This window comes from Diadema setosum, chromosome 13 (assembly GCF_964275005.1).
Source record: "Diadema setosum chromosome 13, eeDiaSeto1, whole genome shotgun sequence".
Lineage (NCBI taxonomy): Eukaryota > Metazoa > Echinodermata > Echinoidea > Diadematoida > Diadematidae > Diadema > Diadema setosum.
In genome coordinates, this window is record NC_092697.1 from 36,924,435 (window position 1) to 36,944,010 (window position 19,576).

At 37.4% G+C, this 19,576-nt stretch overlaps 1 protein-coding gene across 6 annotated transcripts in view; it reads left to right on the top strand.

The window, feature by feature from the left end:
* Positions 1–19,576, top strand: part of LOC140236812 (dual specificity protein phosphatase CDC14A-like) — an 82,515-nt gene that overhangs the window by 26,370 nt on the left and 36,569 nt on the right. For all 6 annotated transcript variants that reach the window (XM_072316745.1, XM_072316749.1, XM_072316746.1 and 3 more), the window contains exons 6-9: positions 6,938–7,067; positions 13,481–13,568; positions 14,331–14,561; positions 18,512–18,650. In XM_072316745.1, coding sequence (XP_072172846.1) covers positions 6,938–7,067; positions 13,481–13,568; positions 14,331–14,561; positions 18,512–18,650 — 588 coding nt within the window. The remainder of the gene's footprint in view (positions 1–6,937; positions 7,068–13,480; positions 13,569–14,330; positions 14,562–18,511; positions 18,651–19,576) is intronic.

Sequence of the window (19,576 nt, forward strand, 5' to 3'; positions counted from 1 at the left end):
TCACTCAATCCACATTTCTCTTTGGGTTTTGGTTTCCTTTAACACACATGCTGTATTGTCTGGTACCGATAGCAAGATTAATGACTGCATTCCTGATGCCATATAGTGGATCCGTAGTGATGTCCCTCTCCCCATTAAAGGGAAGATAAACCCCAAGAGCAATGTGGATTGAGTGAAAGCAGCAACATTAGTAGAACACATCAGTGAAAGTTTGAGGAAAATCGGACAATCGATGCAAAAGTTATGAATTTTTAAAATTTTGGTGTTGGAACCGCTGGATGAGGAGACTACTAGAGGATATGACGTATGAGTGGACAACAATATAAAGAAAATATAAAGGAAATTCAACAAAAATTCACTTTTCTAGAATCATGAAAGAGCAATGGACCAACCTCTTTCAGAAAGCAGGGGGAATAATTGCTACCCTTAACATATGTCAATATCAAGTTGATGGAATTTGTAATTTTCATGAAAAATGGATTTTTGTAGAATTTTCTTTATATTTTCTTGGTATTGTTGTCCACTCATACGTCATAACCTCTAGTAGTCTCCTCATCCAGCGGTTCCAACACCAAAACTTTAAAAATTCATAACTTTTGCATCGATTGTCCGATTTTCTTCAAACTTTCACTGATGTATTCTACTAATGTTGCTGCTTTCACTCAATCCACATTGCTCTTGGGGTTTATCTTCCCTTTAACAACAAAAAGTGAGTGCTGATGGGCAAAGTTTACAAATACACAACAAACATGAAGCAAAAGTCCAACAGCATTTTATGCACTGAACGTCAGTTGCAATGAATGAAACAAAACTTGATACACCTCGTGAGTATGATGATAAAGGAGAGAGTGATTAATTTACATCACAGTCCCTGTGTACCAATGCATTCACCAGTCAATTCTTCCCCTCCTGAAGATTCACTTTTATTGTCATGGAAAGTACAGAGGTGTACCTATTAAAGCAGCCTGTTAACTAATTAATGTCATTCTTTGGAGTCATGTAGCAGGTGTAATTCCCTATCACTCTTCACTCTTAAAGACCCCATCGCACTTCTTTAGTAAACATTAAGTGGTATCTTGAACTACCAGAGGCTACTGGTTAATAGGTAACATTATTTTTGTTCAAATTAATGAAATTCTTGCATCAAGTTGATCATGGCTACTACAAAACACTTGTCTACATTAATGTAGAACAATTGACTCTGCACACAACACCCACATCTCCACAGTATCAAGTTGTGCCATTGCTCCCATGTTCACCAGTTGTACTGGTGCCATAACTTTGAAAGATGAAAATCAAATACTCAAATTAGCAGCTCACATTGCAGAAAGCCTCTCTATTGAGGAAACGGGATGTGCAAAACTTTTCAAGAAGATCTCTTCACACTTGATGATGTAGAACAAGTTGCTTTGATAACAACCTGAACTTTGAGAATTGAGTTGTTTAATAAAATTACTTTCATTTTCATACCAATTCATCCACCAACCCATTCTACAGTAATTCAGTCAGATTACTGTTTCTTCTCTATCCTTAATAAGCCCTTAATCAATATCTTTCCATTCTGTTAAAGTTGTATTGATCTTTGTAATTTTAGTTATGCTTGAATGTAGTAGCTGTGTATGTCTTTTTTTTTTTAATGGAAAAATCTGCTATTTCATTTGTGATATGTTCAGTGCAGAAAACTCCGAATAGATTTGAAGTTAAACATTTAAGATAGGATTGTGGTTCTAATTCCAAATTCAAACCACTTGTGAATTCTCTTGCTAGTTCCAGTTAGCAAAATGGATTACAATTTTACATATGGAATACAGTACATAAGATGTGTTCTTCACATTCAAACATGAATGTTAATGGGTGCGTTTATCAACTCTTTTTCTCGGCAGAACCAGATTTTCCAAACGGCTTTCAGGGAATTTTTACGAGATGATAAACGCAAAGCTGTTTTGAAAGCCTTTTCGGAAAGCCTTTTCGAAAGCCGCAAATTTGTGCTGTCAGAAACAGGTTTCCTAAACAGGTTTTTGTTTGTAGAAGCCTTTTGAAGCGAGATAAACGCAAAGCTGTTTTGAAACAGCTTTGTACTGCAGTTACGAACCATGCATGCCTTATATGACCTCTTCTCCTCGGGTCGAATTGCGCAATGCAGCTGTGCAGTGACAGGCCAGTTAGCGTGTTCGCGAAGAGTTGATAAACGCAACTATTTTGGAAAAGGGCTGTGGAAACGGCTTTTGAAAGCCGTTTTTAATAAACAGGGGAAAGATGATAAATGCAGCCAATGACATTCACACTGTATTCTTGACATTGGATGATGTGGGAGAAAGTGCGAGCTGATATTGAGCAAAGCTGCAAGAAAAGTTGTTGAGGCTAAACAGGGACTAGGGTTTAAAGGTCATATTATGCTACAGGTGACAGTTGAGAATGTGGGCTCTGTCTGACCCATCCAAATACCCTGCATTGATAGAAATGGCTATGGATGCATTCAGAATGTATTCAGAATCAATGAGAAATGGATATGACTGGGTTCATCTGGTGGGCGTGCACCTGCCCTGTCCCCAACCCTGGATGATGTCTCTTGGCACCCATGCCAGCCCTGGCTTTTCCTCCTTGGCATAATATCAAAATGGGGAATTTATCCTAGTGCTGTTCTGAATGTTGGTTTTCTATCTCTTAGTAAACACATGTATAGATACAAAAGAGTCAGTGGAAGGGCATCTACAAGAACACATTAAGCAAAAACTTACACTGTAGTGTCGGTGTATATGGTTTATAGAACACTACAGTCTACATGGTGTATAATTAAGACTATACCTTGACCTTTTAATATGGTAGGATTAAATATGTACATTGTAGTCACATAGTCACTTACCAATTCTTTAGTAATTGTCTGCAGACTTTCAGTCTTGTAGTTCTATAGTTGACTAGGAAACCTGCAGAATTATTGGCAGTTATTGCCAATCACATATCGATGCAAGAAACATTAATTTGCTTCTTTAGCAGTGCTCGGGTTTGAGAAAGAAATAATGACGATAACTCAGTATTTTGTGCGGTATTGTTAAAATTGCTTGGTTATGTTTTCACACAGTTAGCCCCACAACATAAAAATTCTGTGTTTTTGAGCAGTTTGTGTTTATTCTGAAATTAACTACTTATTGTTGCTATTTCATTGGGTAAGGTAAAACTTATTTTATTTGAGCTGTATTTTCGTCATACATTACTTCAATTGTAGCAGTATTTTAACTTGTTGAGGAGGGTTTGATTTTGCTACAACACGCATTTCCCATCTGTAGAGACACTTGCCCGAGTATACTCGCACTCGTCCTCAACGGGTTAACGACGTTTTTAATCACTATAAATCACCAACATAACGTGGAAGATTGATTTCAATAGTTCTCTCTCAGATTGGCACATTTGTCTTTTTTTGGTGCATTTGTGCAGATTCAGTGAATTTAATTGATTCCATGTAGACTCTTTATCTATTATAGGAAATTCACTAAATTTTTGATTTTCTGAATTAATGAACAAGATAGTAATTTCTGCTAGAAAATTAAACCAAGATTTGATGGGATCGAGGAGCTATGTGTACGTGAAGCTCTGCGATTTGATAACGGATATTCATGTCTTGTCAGCAAGCATGTTGACACAAGAATCACCCATAAATTATGTTTTTATACAGGAGTTTCCTTTTTTGGGACATTAACCGTGTATACCAGAACCCAGATATAATTGGCTAAAGTTGGACAAAAGAACAAAAATATATTCTTGAATGGAACATCTGATTGATTAATCCAGTTTATCCACATTGATAGGAAAATAGTAATTGACTACATGATAAGACAAGCAGTGCAAGTCTAGTCCATGTAAGTAAGTGTACAAAATGTATCCTGGCAGTGTCTTCAAGGATGGGGCCCAACCAGACTCTGATAAACGATTAATCTTGTGATCTGTTTTCCTGACAGATAGGCCTCTTTCCACAGACTTGTTGACATAATCCCTTAGTCTCGCATCAATTACCTTAGACTTGCTTGCCCTACGATGTTTTTTCCAACTCAACTTTACTCTGCTTGGCCCGATTCTGGTAGCGATATGTCTTGTTAAGGTAGGGGGAAAAATTCATGTATTTCTTCTCGTCATACCAAAGTGATATTGATGAGGCAGGGGCTGCTCCCTGATGCGAAACGCTTCTCCTAGCTGTCTCATTACCACAAGCTACATCCTACATGAGTGGATGTCAATAGTATTTCACATTTAAAGCCTCAAAAGAGTTTGTAAATCCACAGGGCCTGCAGATGCGTTACAAACCAAAGGTGCGACAAACCCAATTGCCAAATTGTGCCTGAGGTGACCAGAATTAACAATTCGGCAAGTAACATGAATTGGCACATGGCTGCAGAAAACATTGGATCTTGCTCTGAATGCTTGTTTTCCGTGGGAGAAGTATTTTTTTTTTTTTTTCATGCGCTAATAGGTTTGGCAAGAAGAAATATCAAGTGATGCCATTTTACAATTCTACAGTTGAGTGCTTGGTATGGGATTTAACCAGGAGCTGCATCAGTTACAGCTCTAAATATCATTTATATGACCTATAATTTGCTATTTGGCCAATAGTGTAAATGCATTATAAATGTTCACAGTACATAGATTTTCGCATATTTTGTGCTACTTCTGAATAGCGCGGATTCTAAAACCCACAAAAATATCTTCACAACTTTCTCTGCACATTTTGAATGGGTTGACAATCGCACAGCGCAAATTCAAGAACCCACTAATATGTTTTTGAGCCACTCAGTGCGAAAAATTTATCACACGAAAATATTGACTTTTACTGTATATACTTTACAAAGTATAAGGGATAAATTTCCTCTTGCAATTGATGTATGACAATTCAGCTAAAGGATCGTAGAATATTAAAAAGTTTCATTTCAGTTAGACCTTGGGGGCATCTTGATAGGTAGCATGTTGTTCTTTGAATAGACAAATGCCATGTTCAGTGATCTTAATGGATTATTTCTGAATCTTGACAAGTCCTACAGAAAAGTTGTGAAGATTAAAAGGAATGGTACAGTTGCGCTTGAGATAGGGCTTGAGGTTTTCAATGTTTTTTGATGATGATTTTTTTGAGATGATGGGAAACCTCTAATATGAAATATGAAAAAGCATGTATAATTCTTAGAAAAATTCAAAAGTTAATTGATAAAAATTGGTTTGAAAATGGCTGAGATATCTAAAACAAAGCAATCCTAATAAAAGGTGGAACCCACCTTTTATTAGGGTTGCTTTGTATGACTTTGTTTTGGATATCTATCCATTTCAAAATGGATTTTCTTCGAATAAATATTAAATTCCTTTCCGAACTGTATACTTTTTAACATTTCACAAAGTGGTATCAAAGTATATTGCAAAAAGTTAAACGCTTTGAAATTCTCACCTCAGCCATTACTATACTATGCTATCCTTAAAAAATAAAAGCATTGTTTCTTTGGTTTTATTCGCCTGTCCTCTTTTATCAAGAGAATTGACTTCACAGTATCATGTACAAAGTATGTACAATAGATACATGGAATGCTGTACATTGTATCTTAGGGAAGCTCTCCAAATAACCTGTTTGTAATTGCTGCCTTTTGTTTTTCTTTTCTTTTTTTCCAGATGGGTAGATCAGTTTCCAGAAGTGTCAATCATAATTGTTTTGTTCAAACTGATACTTGATCATTTGTTAGGCTTTGTCAAACCCAGGTGCATTTTTAGTGCCACAAAAGCATGAAAGAAAAATATGAAATTGAATATTGATTCACACTGTACTCCAGTCAACAGCTCTTCCTAGACAGTAGTTTATTCCAGGTGCACAGGAAATGGTTTGTGTGTTTGGCACATTATAATTATTGGTGCATACTGGTATAAAATACAGTGGAGTTTTCCCTGGCTGGCTCCTTGAACTCTGTGACCATTGATTGGGCTTATTACTCACTGTTGGTCAATGTTCAACTATATGCCATCAACTTACAATATAATGTGTGTTGGAGTGTGTGTTTGTGTGTATGTTGATTTTATGTTGGAAATGTAATGTGCAGTTTTCTCTTTCAATAGAAGCACAATCTTCATACATGATGTCTAAATGATTTTATAGAAATGTTCCAACACAAATATTGCTTTTGGCACTTGACTTCAGGACTTTTATAAGCAGAGATGATGCCAAACTCTTGATTGATAGACTTTATACAATGTAGAGTATAAGGAAAGTCAAAATCAAAAGAGGTACGGTATGTACAAAGTCACCCCTAGTCAAATGTCATATGTACACATTCTAATAAACATTGACATAATCCTTCTTTTTGTCAGTTGTATCTATGATGCAGCTGACTCAATACTCATTTTGCTTTTAATTGTTTTGTTAAAGGGTGTGTACAGTTCTGGTCAAGGTGAAGATTTAGCTTTTAACGTTTTGTGAGATATTCAGAAACCACTCTATGAGATGTCAAAGAGCATGCAGTTCTAAGGGGTATCAAAAGTTTATTCGATGAAAATCGGTTTTGAAATGGCTGAGATATCCAAAAACAAGGTGAAACAAAGAGATACTAATAAAGTTGGGGCATGTCGCCTTTTATTATTAGCACTTTTTTGGATATCTCAGCCATTTGAAAACCAATTTTCATCAAATAAACGTTGAATCCTTCTTAAAATTACATGCTCTTTCATATTTCATAAGAGGCGTTTCATTATCTCACTTAGGAATGTTCAAAACATGAATCCCTACCTCAACCAGTACTGTACAGTCCCTTTAAAAATGAATGATGCTACTAAAAAAAGACTGGCAAGTTTTATTGTTCAGTTGCACACAAACTGTATTCTCTTCCTTTGCAGAAGGCTTGAATGAAATTGTGTGTGAAGGAAGTTTTATAGCAAGTCTCGTTTTGTATTCTGCTTCATTCTGTTTCTTTTACTGCAGAGATGCCTCATTTGGTGCGTGTACCTACAACCTCACGTTACTGGACTGCCTCAAGGGAATTGACAAGGCAGTCACCCACGGCTTCCTGGACTTTGAGAACTTTGACATCGAAGAATATGAACATTACGAGGTGAGGACTCGCTCTTCAAAGGAAAAGTTAACCTTAATATTGCTGTATTCACTCAATCCACATGTATATTAACCCGTTGAGGACGGTTTGATTTTGCTACAACACGCAATTCCCATAGACACCTGCCCGAGTATACTCGGGACTTGTCCTCAACGGGTTAAGGTAAACTTGTCCTTATATCTTCCTTGTTTTCCCTACCCAGCTAGACATGTAAGTACTATAACATCTCTCTCTAACAATGCAGTTACTTTAACTCATGATGTGGCAGGTTTATGTGCTCATCTTATTTGATAGAATTCCAAGTTCTCATTTTCTGCCCTCAGACAATTTAACTCAAAGTTATCAGTAGACTGGGAACAGTGTAGTGACTTGCAAGTACACAGGGGTTGTACAGTGAATCTGCTTGGCTCGGGCCCATCTATTGTGATTTGGACACGCAGAACAGTTTCATTCTAATTCAAAAGTAGTGATGTTGAACCTAGCAGCCCCAGAAATTGCGTTTCTGTGCAGTGCATTTCTGTGTGGTACTGTGCATTTTGATTTTTAAGATTTTATGTACAAATGTACATTTTATCATATTCTATTAACAATAATCATTATGTATACACGTTTCACAAGATTTATCAAAACAAAAATTTTTCTTTCATTTTTATCCTTTGTTGTTCATAAGATGTAATTCTTTGTGTTGTTGCAGATTTTCATAATCCTCTAACATAACAGATTATCAAATTGGCAACACACTATGGAAGTTGTTGTTGTTGTTGTTGTTGTTGTTTTTGTTGTTGTTGTTTTTTTTTTGAGGGGGGGGGGGAGGGAAAAGAGATACATACACTCTGTGCGGTTTCTTATCCCGTGATCATATAGTATGGTACTCTCCACTTGGATAGCATCAGTGAAAGCAAAATTAGGTTTTGTTCAGAGGAATATTCCATACAAGACTTAACCCACAGAAGCTCCCCATTTGTATCTACTGTAGTACCCAATTACAGGGAAACTGCTGTACATACTTACAAGCATATAAGTATAATTTTGCAGAGCATTTTCCAATAGAGGATGCAAGTTGATAGATTGTTGGTTGAAATCTGTACCCTCTACACATCGACTAAGTTTCTGTGTTGGCCATAAATGAAGGCATTTGGTTTTCATGTTTAGTTTCTGTTTCGTAATGTATCATAATGATCACAAGTTATTTGAAGAAAAGTGAAGAGCTGCCATTGTTGTACATAATGCTGCATAGTAGCGTAAATGAAGATAGGTCAGTTTGCATGTCATATAGTGAGCTATTTGCGGTCATTTAATGGTTATGACTTGTTTGGTAATACGCTAACAACTTATCACCTATTTTGTTTGTCAGAAATCTTCCATTTATCTTTTTCTTCTTTCTTTCTGACGAATTTTGTAAGCGCAGTATCTGTACAGTGACTTGACCAATTAACACGAAAGTTTCAGTCATTCTATCTCATGTCAGTATCTAGATGAAGAAAACTTGTCATAGCATTAACTTACCTGTGACGTCATCTAGGCACCATTTTGTGATTTAGAGATGATGTCCAATGATCGATCATATCATCATAACTAAATGTCATATCTTTATCATTTTTTATTGGACATAATGTTCATGTGACGGCTGGTCTTCCTGCACAATACGGATTAGTCAGGCTATCGTGACAGGTGCCTATGCCATCTTAAAGTGACGAGTTTCATATCTCGTGTTGTTTCTCTAGTGTACACAATTGTGCAAAACTACCGATCTCAGCATTTACATGTTTGTCATTACGGAATCAACTACAATTAAAGGACTTGTTTTGATACTTCTCTTGACTTTGGTGTCAGAATATCAACTTATTGTAGTTTGTTTTGTTTGTTTTTTAGTACTGGAGACTAATTATGCATTTGGCTTTTTATTCTGAAGTGTGGGTATAATATATTTCTATTCAAATTCATATTTATATTATTTATGTAATCTCAAGACGTATGGAGAATAGTTATTGACCTATATTTACATGTTGTACGCAATTCATACAACAGACTTCAAACACTTTGCATAGTTTAGAACTTAGACTTTGAGGTGCATGTTCAATACTATAAGTATGCTGCTGCCTCAACAGAAGTAGACAATGATGGAGTCACTTTGCCAGTAGCAATAACTAAAATCTTGGAAAATGTAATAAAAGTATCAAGGGAGCTACATGTACCTTTGAAAATAGCACTTCATAAAGTCACAAAAATGTCATTGCAGGGTGCATGCCACTGTACCCATAATTGCCCCTTGAAATGTGAGTAGAGGTACGCTATAGCTTTATAAAGAGGATGAAGTGTTTTGATTGAACCATTATGAAGCATATTTTTGGTGATGTAGGATTTAGAGGATGAGTCTGATCCTGCCAAAATGAAACAGGAATCTTCTGCCTGTGGACAAGGAGAGGTCAATATACCAGATTACAGTCATGCCAGAGACAGCCAGACACTTCTAAGAGGTCTTCAAAAAAAGAAATCGTTCCTCCCCAAGTATTCTCTGCCCTGTGATGCCCACTCTCACACTTTCTGTGCCTTATTGATCCCCAAGTAGGCAACTCTTATTTTGATGTTCCTCAGTGGATTTATCCCATCATGCCTGAGGGCTTAACATGTATTTTTTGCTTCATTAATCACTACATTCAACATCCTGTAAGGTACATGTATCCTGCATCGGTGACGGAGATAACATGTCAAATGCAGGGATACAGTCATTCATCATAATCAAGTTAATTTCATCACAAGGGCCTAAATCAAATTACTTGAACTTTCGTCAGAATTATTGAACGACACAGCATTTAAGATTCTGGCTCCTTCTTTGTAGATGGTTAAAATGGTATCTAGAGGCCAAAATGTAAAATGCTGAAATTATCTAGTGGAGGAAAAGAAATCGATAGGGCCTATGTGTTAAATCGAACATAGATGCATACATACCAGAACATGGAAAGAGAGATTAGTGGTTGATTGATTGTTTGATTGATTTAATCAATTGATCAGGATAGATAGATGATGTATACCTCACAGATGGGGTGTTACTACATGTTTAGTGTGTATAAAGAAGGGGAAAGGGGGATTTTTTGGGGCCACATCACTTCATAGTACGGTAGCACGATTACCTTGTATTGTAGAGATGTTTCACATACATTGTACTTTAACATGGCCCATAATGTCAACTGAAATTGCTCTCCTATTTTTGGATGTGACTGCCAAAAGGGAGCAGAAACGTGATCATGTTTTCAACCCAGGTAGCATTTACAATAAGTGCCTCAAATCTCTGGTCCTCTTTGATTGCTTCTTTGAAAACACCATCCACTGCAGGTCTGTATTCATGATTCATACAGATTCCTATTTATACGCATCCACAGAGGAGCCAATATCAAACTGTGTATTTGCTGCAGACGGTCATTCCTTAGCATATAATCTGCACGTGCCCCCAAATATTGCAAGTTAATTTCACAAATTATGCCCTCTCCAGCCAGCTGAGTGATATGCATCTGAATCTGATTTCCGTTCCATCCCAAGTGCGCAGCGCAATTAATTCTCGATTGCTGTGTAGGAATGCGGGAAGGTGCATGAGCATCCAATTTTGAGATGATTTCCTTCCACCAGTATTTTACAATTAAATCCCCCTCCCTGGCTACAGCATCATTTCCCCATCGCTGTCTCTACTCTGAATTCCGCTTCCTGGGGGCTGAATACATGCTGTTGGTTCCTCCCAGGGCAATTTTGTTGGAGAAGTCACTCCACTGTAATTGGTCATTGAACTCCGGGAGGGCCTTAGCCATGTCTGCCATTGGCCTGCACACATTGCATCAGTGGTTTTGTGAATGAAGCCTGTTCAAACTGTTATAGTGGATCTGGGAAATATCTCCACCACAGTATGATCGAAACTTTGTACCTGTTATAAATAATGCAGAAAATTCAGAAATATTCAAAATATGTGTCAGTCAAATTTTGAGATGTACCTGTGTTAGTTAAGTACTGTGCTATTTTTTTTTTTTTTTAACATTGGCATTTCAAATGAATGAAAGAATTAGTGATGATTGTTCCAGTGATAGTTGAGATTATCACGTGGATGCTGATGTATCCATGCTGTTTAGAAAGCTTTGTTGTGTTGCAGCGCTGTGAGCACACTCAGTGTTTCTGCATCTAGATTCCATCCTTAAAGGACAAGTTCATCTTAATTTATATATTTTTACTTTATTGGCATAATACAAGAGCACTTGACTTGTCTCTTTCAGAAGGCACAGGAAATGATATTACTTAACGTATGTCGGTAACGAGTCAAGGGAATGTGTACTTTTCAACAACAAAAAAAGTCGAATTTTGTAGAATTCTCTTTTTATTTTCTTTAAAAAAAAACCTTCTACACATGTGGCATCACAAAATGTAGTAGTTGTTTCTCATCTGGCAGCACTGAAACTTTGAAAAATCATAACTTTTGCACATGTCCTTTAATCTCACCCAGTAATAAAGGCACACATGGACTTGTTCACATAACCCTGCAGTCGATCTCTAGGGTCCAGACATAATGTCAATGTACACTAATAACCTACCAAACTCTTGTAAGGTACATTACAATACATTGCAGTCTAGCAGGTTTAATACTGTTCAGTTTTATATTTGCTTGTTGGTCATATCGTTTTCTGGTACAGACACATACATAGTGTACACCTATGCACGAATATCCTACATGTTGTACAATCTTTCCACCCATCACATGCATATGAACACAGAGTATACAATGTATAATACACATAATACACATGCATACACACATTCATCACACACCACATGTGCACAGCATGTACAATGTATGATAATGAGCTTCAAAAGAGCCATTCTAATTTTATGTCGAGGAGATGGTGGAAAGACCTGAAATCTTTCCTCCCACACAAAACCTGAAAGTGGCATGTTTATAGAGCTAGGCTCTACATCCTTGGCATGCATGATGACATCCTATAAAGATCACACATGCTTCATACTACAAGGTACATTTGCCAGCATATCTTTCTTTTTTTTTTTTTTTTTGTTATACATGATGTCAACACTTGGGTTGCTTGCAATCAAACCTGCTATAGGACAGTATGTGTGGATAGCAATTGTCAAATTTGCTGGTTTCCACAGCATTGTTGGTGCCCACTCATTCATAGCAGGCGTGTCTACAGTTCAAGATAAACAGAGCCGTGTTGGTGATTCTGTGGCATTGTGTAAACTTTCCCACACTATGTCAAGATTTTGCCCCAAAGTCATGCCAACTGTCAGTGCTTTTTTTCTCTTCCCAGTCCCACACTTGACTCTTATTCCATGGCAGGGATTCAGAAAATCCTTGTCTTGAGACCGGACAAGTCAACAACAACAACAGTAACAAAAGTGCTAGAATGGATAGTGCCACCCTCAACTGCTTTTAAATTCAGTTTATATGCAGCAGAGTTGTAAACAATGCTTTTTATACCTTCTGTACCATGACTTAATCTCACACACTACATCACACATAAAAGAAAATACTCAGTCTGACAGTGATTTAAGTGCACATATGGCATTCAAGAATAACCCCCCCCCCCCCAATGTGTGAACCATTAAAGTTTCTGGAGCACGTTAAATACCAATGGTTGTCAGTGATACAACATGTGTCCAATTAGTGTCAAACTACTGCTGTGACATGTAGAAGAAATTAACAGATGCTTGAATATTCTTGGATTTCACTGAATGCCCAGTACATAATTCTAGTGACAGTGGAAAACAGGGTAAATTTGATTTAGAGTGGCGACATGAATTTCTGTCATCTTCTCAGAGAAACATAGATGACTAAATTTAAGAGGGGGCAATATAAGTTTGCAATTACTTCAAATGCAAGGTAAAAGAGATTTACATTATATATGGAGTTGCTACTGTGAAAAATAGACTGTATGTACCAAAACTCAAAACTCTTCTCTTGGTTTGTGCACAAATGTGGATGATGATGATGATGATGATGAACAGCTTTATATGTAGCACTATTTATCTGTATAACATTCAAAGGTACCCGGCTCCCATAGAGTGTCACACATCATTCACAAAGTTGCTGGAAAAAAGCAGGTCTTCAGATCAGATTTCAAGGTCCGGCATTGAGTTTGGTTTGTACCAAGCTGTCTGGCATGCGGATTTATTGTGCTGTGTAGATACCATCTACAAAAGCCATTGTATTCCTCATTTTATCACACTCTATTGGATTGCATACCTAGAATGTGACGTCTGCATATATTTGGAAGCAGCTAGCGGAACAACTGAATAGATAATGTGTTTTGATGGCTTGACTGAGTGCTGAATGCTATTGCAGCCTTTACCTCAAGCAATTAATTTACATCCATTGGACAATATAACTAATCATTTCTGTTTTTGACCTTGCTCTTTTGCAGAGAGTGGAGAATGGCGACTTCAACTGGATTGTACCAAATAAATTTCTGGCCTTCAGTGGACCCCACCCAAAGAGCAAGATTGAAAATGGTAAAAAACAAAAAAAAACAAAACCAACAACAAATATTTGTGAAGAAAAAGAAATATAAAAAAAAAATCAAGATTGACTTGTATCATCCCTGTCATTTCTTGGTTGAATGAAGACATGAAGGTATGGAAGGTTTAGCGCAGTACCAACAACTAAGAGTAAATTGGAATGTCTTTTTTTTTTCCAACTCAATTTCAAAGAGTCATAACCTTGGGTCATATTTTTACTTAATTATCAAAGTGCTTTTTCATGATGGGGCAGTGAACTTCAAGGATGCATGTATATCATGCATAGAAAATGTTGAGATGTTTGTGTAGGATATTTTGAGATTGTTTTGAATGAGACAGAATAGTGAGTTACAAAGCTAGAGCACTCCTTTTCCAATGTGTACTGTCTTTGCCATGTTGCAGCCCAGTATCCAGACTCATCTTGTTTTTTTGTTCTTTAGATAATTATTTACCTTATTCTTTACCCAAGTTACAATAAATGCAATTAATAGTCAAGGTTGGGAGCGCTTCCATTATTATATACAACACTAGAGCATCTTTGTTACCCACTCGCCTAGTATATGTAGGGGCTTGTAAGTAAAAAGACTTGTAAATATATGTAAGTATGCAAATTGAATTAGCGTGATATTTATTGGAGCTTGATCAGCCCTCAGCCTGGATGCTAGCCTAACTACTGACATACATTACCTTATATCAAATCCTGAGAAGTAATAGGTGACTCTCCATGTATCCATTAAACGTCTTTCTTTGTGATAGGCTATCCCTACCATGCACCCGAGGCATACTTTCCCTACTTCAGAAAACACAACATCACAGCGATAGTCCGGCTGAACAAGAAGATCTACGACGCCAGGCGGTTCACCGACGCCGGCTTTGACCACTACGATCTGTTCTTCATCGACGGCAGCACGCCCAGCGATGCCATCCTCCAGAAGTTCCTCACGTTATCAGAGAATGCTGAGGGAGCCCTGGCAGTCCATTGTAAAGGTGAGGCTGGTGTGATGTATATCATGTATGTGTGGTGTCTTCTCTAACACTTGAGTTGTGTAGGGTTCAGTTCAACTATGTAATGTCAGATGTTCATGAGATATCTGTTTAGAAAGTCAATGCTAGGATGATAACTTCAGTAGCTCATATATTTAGCCAAAGTATTCATTTTTAGTTTGTGGGTAATGAGCACCAGAGGATGATTCTGACATATGAAGCAAGCAAGTGCCCAGAGCAGATGTGTATACATACGTGTCCAGCCCAGAATGAGGCTACATGTAAATCTACAGTCAAGGATTCTGCAGTATAATTATGACGAAGGGTCTTACACGCTTTAGGGACCCCCCTGTTACGGCACATTTTGGTAAATTGGCACATTTTGGTAAATTACCAAAATGTGCAATTTACCAAAATATGCTGTAACACCCCCTTCATTTTAACCCATTGAGGACGTACTGACCTTGCTACAACACGTATTTCCCATTGACCCCTGCTTGAGTATACACGGGACTCGTCTTCAACGGGTTAACTGTCTGAACACATACTCAACTCCTCTCCAACCCCTCCTGAAGACGCGGGGGTAGCTACATTCACATCATATGTAGCCTTTTAAATGTCATGTCTGCATGTACAAAACTTCAGGATGAGGGTTGATTGATAACAAGGAGTGGGGTTGTGGAGGAACGTAGCCAGACAAAGACACAAGAATTAATGAGTGAGGAAATGCGAGTCACTAAAGATAGCTGAAGCAGACTGAACAGCTGGTCTTCAGCAGTGGAGAATGAAAGAAATGGATGGAGAAAGTTGTTTTATACAGACAGGAAAAGGAAGAGGCATCGGGAAGAGGAGACTCTGACTAAAAGACAAAAAGGATGAGAAGTTTAGGGATAGAGAAATAATTGAAGAGAGAGAGAGAGGGGAGAGATGGACTGGAGAAATTAGCTTACAGCTGAAATGAGACTACTGCAAAGCTGGGATTCCCATGAATTGCATCATGGGATACTGCTCATGAGTGTACATTGCATAATCACACTTTCTTGATCTTGCGTGTGGGGTACTTTGTAGTTTTAATGCCTTACCATATTTTAGTGCTGTGTGATTGCTCAAATCTCTTGTGAGATAGTGCACCTCATGGTAGAGTGGAGTAGGGTCTTGTTTGCACTTGTATGAAATTGTTTGTGATTGGTTGGGTTTAAAACAAGATCAGAAACACTTTTAGATGTGCATCATAGTGTAGAGAAGTATTACATTTGCATGAAATTGACATCTCAATTACCCTCAAAATTTAGAGTCAACCTACTGACTCTCAGCAATGCAGTATTTACATCTTTTTGATAGGAAAATGGTCGTAGCTTGAATTGCAACCTAAACACTATATCAAGAGGCATAACTGATTGGATTTTCAGAGCCCTTTGATATGCATGGGACATGGTTAAGATTATGAAAGGTAACATTGAATTTATGTCTGTAATCATTTTAGAAGACCATTTTAAAAATAATGGGGATAATTGTAAATTACATATTTGATGTGTCAGAAGTTTGAATTATGCTGTATTACCTCACATAAGTTGCTTAATACCTTACATCAGGTGAAGGACAGGCTAACTTGAAGTGAGGGATTCAGAATTCCCCACAACCTCCGTCAACTCTCTGTATTTTCTCCAGTCATTAGGGAAGCATTAGATCACAGATGAGTTTTACAGAGCTAATGTAGTGACACAATTTGATCATTACGAGGCTGAATGGTTGTGTGATTAATGCACCGCGGTGTAATACCCATACATGTGTGCCGTGTGAAGCATGATGCTCAGCAGTAAATCTAACCTCTGCCTGAGTATGGGAAAATATACGGGTATCCGTTGTGCATGTAGGCACATACAAAGGTAGTCTTGATACTATGATAGTGCCATTTTCTCTCTTCCTGTAGATATGTGAATAAAAACATACTGTCACACAGTAGTACAATATCAAAGGACAAGTTGACCTTCATATCTATTCATTTGATTTGAGTAAATGTAGCAATATTAGTAGAATAGGTGTCGCTAAAGTATGTGCTATTATTGCTTTAATATTGATGAAACATTGCCATTCTCAGTCTTGTTTGTAATCGTCATTACAATGACATGACTCATTATTCCTTAACGGCATATAGTTGAAGTGATACTAAAGTCGTATGCCATCGAGGAAAATATTGATGATCTCTCTTTCAGTCTATTTCTTATTTTGTTTCCAAACTCTATTTTTATTCAATTGTTGACAGAACCTATTTGTATGTCATACTCTGCCCGCGTGTAAGACATTGGTAGGGATGCAATGTAGCATCAAAGTATCTTTGCATATTTCTGACACTGTGGTAGTGTTGCCTCTTTGAGTTTGTTGGTTACCATGGAAACTTTCTTCATTATTACAGTCTATACTAGGTGTTATGCGAGGTGTTATCCGTTTTTCTTTGTAGGTTGTTGTATGTAGGTCATGATCAAAATAGGTCAGAGGTTCTGGTTTCCTTCAGGGTGAACTCTTAGTAATATCAACAGCTCTATTGCAGACATTGACCTGAGAAATTCTCAGTAATTTCTCCCTTGGAATTGGAAATGAATCTTTCCCTGTGAGTAGCAAGGCATGGAACTTGACCGTCATGTTTATATCTAATGGCAGCCTGGACCGTAATATTTAGAAACCAGTACACTGGCATCCACTGTATTGCAGTGTAAGAGGAGAATGCTGGGCATCACTCCATAGTGTGAGAAATCCCAAGAGAAATGCCCATTGATTTTGATGTGCGAAATCAATAGTATAAATCTCTCTGAACGACCTTGTATGTGTTCTCTTGGAATTCCTTCTATTGTTTCTTTCGTTTGGTCACCCATTCTTTGTGTTGTGTATTGTGGTAACTCACAATCCAAATGGTGTGATATGGGCACTTATCATTGCATTGCTTACTTGACAATACAAAGAATACAAGTGTGTTTCTTCCACTGGCCCACACGGAATGTACATGTAGGCATTGGTCCCACTTTAAAGGCAGGCAAGGTCCCCATAATGTACTGAAACAGAAAAGGGCCCCATACTTCATCAAAACAGGCAAATGCCGCATACTTTATTAAAACAGGCAAGAGCCCATTCATTTTGATTGCCTGACAGTAAGTTGTAGCTGCCTTATTGGTCAAATGGGTGCTTAAAGCACCCTAGCTGTTATTACTTTTATTGCCACTAACACTTGGTTTTGAATATTGCTATATTGTAGTAGATACTAATCTCATGTATTGAGAAAATAAATGTTACCTTCAAAGCCAGACTGTGTCGTCAGTATAAATTTTAGAACTTTATACTGCATAGTTTATTCTAACAATGTATTAAAACCTGTGTGTTACCAAGTTTGCCAATAATTTCTAGGTTGTGATTTATTATGAAAACTGGTAGGTAACCATCGTTTATAAGTGATGAGTGAACAAATAAATTGGTATATTGTTGTAAGCCCACAACTGTTTAAATTACTTGAGTAGAAGATGCATGGGAATCTTCCGCAAACGATAATGCTATGTATTCTATGTAGTATGATTTGGTAGTCTCGTTGGATGTTGATTACAAAAAGTTTACACAGCAGAGAACCTCTTGTGCTGTTTATCAATTTAATATGTTTTTATACACACTGGATAAGAGCTTATAGTTTTTCTTTGTTATCAGATTCACAAATACCACACAATATGCAACATTTATGAGAAAAAAAAACCAACCGTGCAAAATATATATAGCGTAGACAGTAGTGTTTCTACAGCAAAGCTTTGTGATGAAATACAGAGATTGAGGGGATAATGCACTGAGCAAAGTAATTCTGCAGTTTGGTCATTTTATATGTAACTTTGATGATACATATGTGTACATGTCAAAACTTTGGATGACATTAGAATTTTCGTTCCTTTTTTTTTTTCTGTGGTTGCCTTGGTTTCCAGCCGGCCTTGGGCGGACAGGCACACTGATAGGCTGCTACATCATGAAGCACTACCGGTTCACAGCGGCTGAGACCATCGCCTGGATTAGGATATGTAGGCCAGGCTCTGTCATTGGGCCTCAGCAGCACTATATGGAGGAGTGAGTATCCATACAAATGACCGATTTACTATCAAATGTAGTCAAATTTATTATTGTTTCATTTATTTGGTCCAAGTAACAAGCTTTCCCATTAACCCTAAAAAGACTGGGGGGGCCTAAAAGGCACCCCCCCCCCCTCGACATTTCGCGCGATTACTCAGCAACACGCAATGCTCTCGCCGCGATGCTCTGTGACTTTTTTCTTTCGAGTTTCCCGCACATTTTGACACCAAATTTGTGACGCCCGGGGGTACGGTTCTGAAGTTACATAACTTTTTGTACATGCACGTGAGACCGAAAATGGCTCAAAAATGCGATTTTGTGTACAAAGTCAATACAAATTGAGTTTTATCACATGGTTCATATAAATATGCTTATTTTTACTCTCAATGGCTAAAATCAATTTGTTTTAGTAGTATTATTCTTCAAAAAGGGTCTGCCACAAATTTTGCTGAAAAAAACAACGAAAACAAAAGGTCGAAAAAACAATGATATACATAAGAAATTCATAAAACAATAAAATAAATAAGAAATTAATTTTGATACTGAATTTTTTTTCAAGTACATTTGCTAAGAATGCTACAAAGAATATCTAGACCAAAAATGAGCACTTTTGGAGCTTTATTTACTGATTTAGATAAAAAAGTCTGATTTCTCGCATAAATTAGCATAATTAATCAAAATAAAATAAAAGAAGACTATTTTGGAAAATTTAGATATACGATCTTGTAGATTACATCGCACACTACCATTGTGCAAATTTCCGCGGCGATCGCGCGATCCACGGCCGAGATCTTAAGGGGGGGCCCTTTAGGCCCCCCCCCCCCCCCCCCAGTCTTTCGAGCTACCAAAATAGCCCAGTCTTTTTAGGGTTAAACTGTTCGTAATGGATAAACTTCAGTACTTGGAATCCACCCTGCATACAT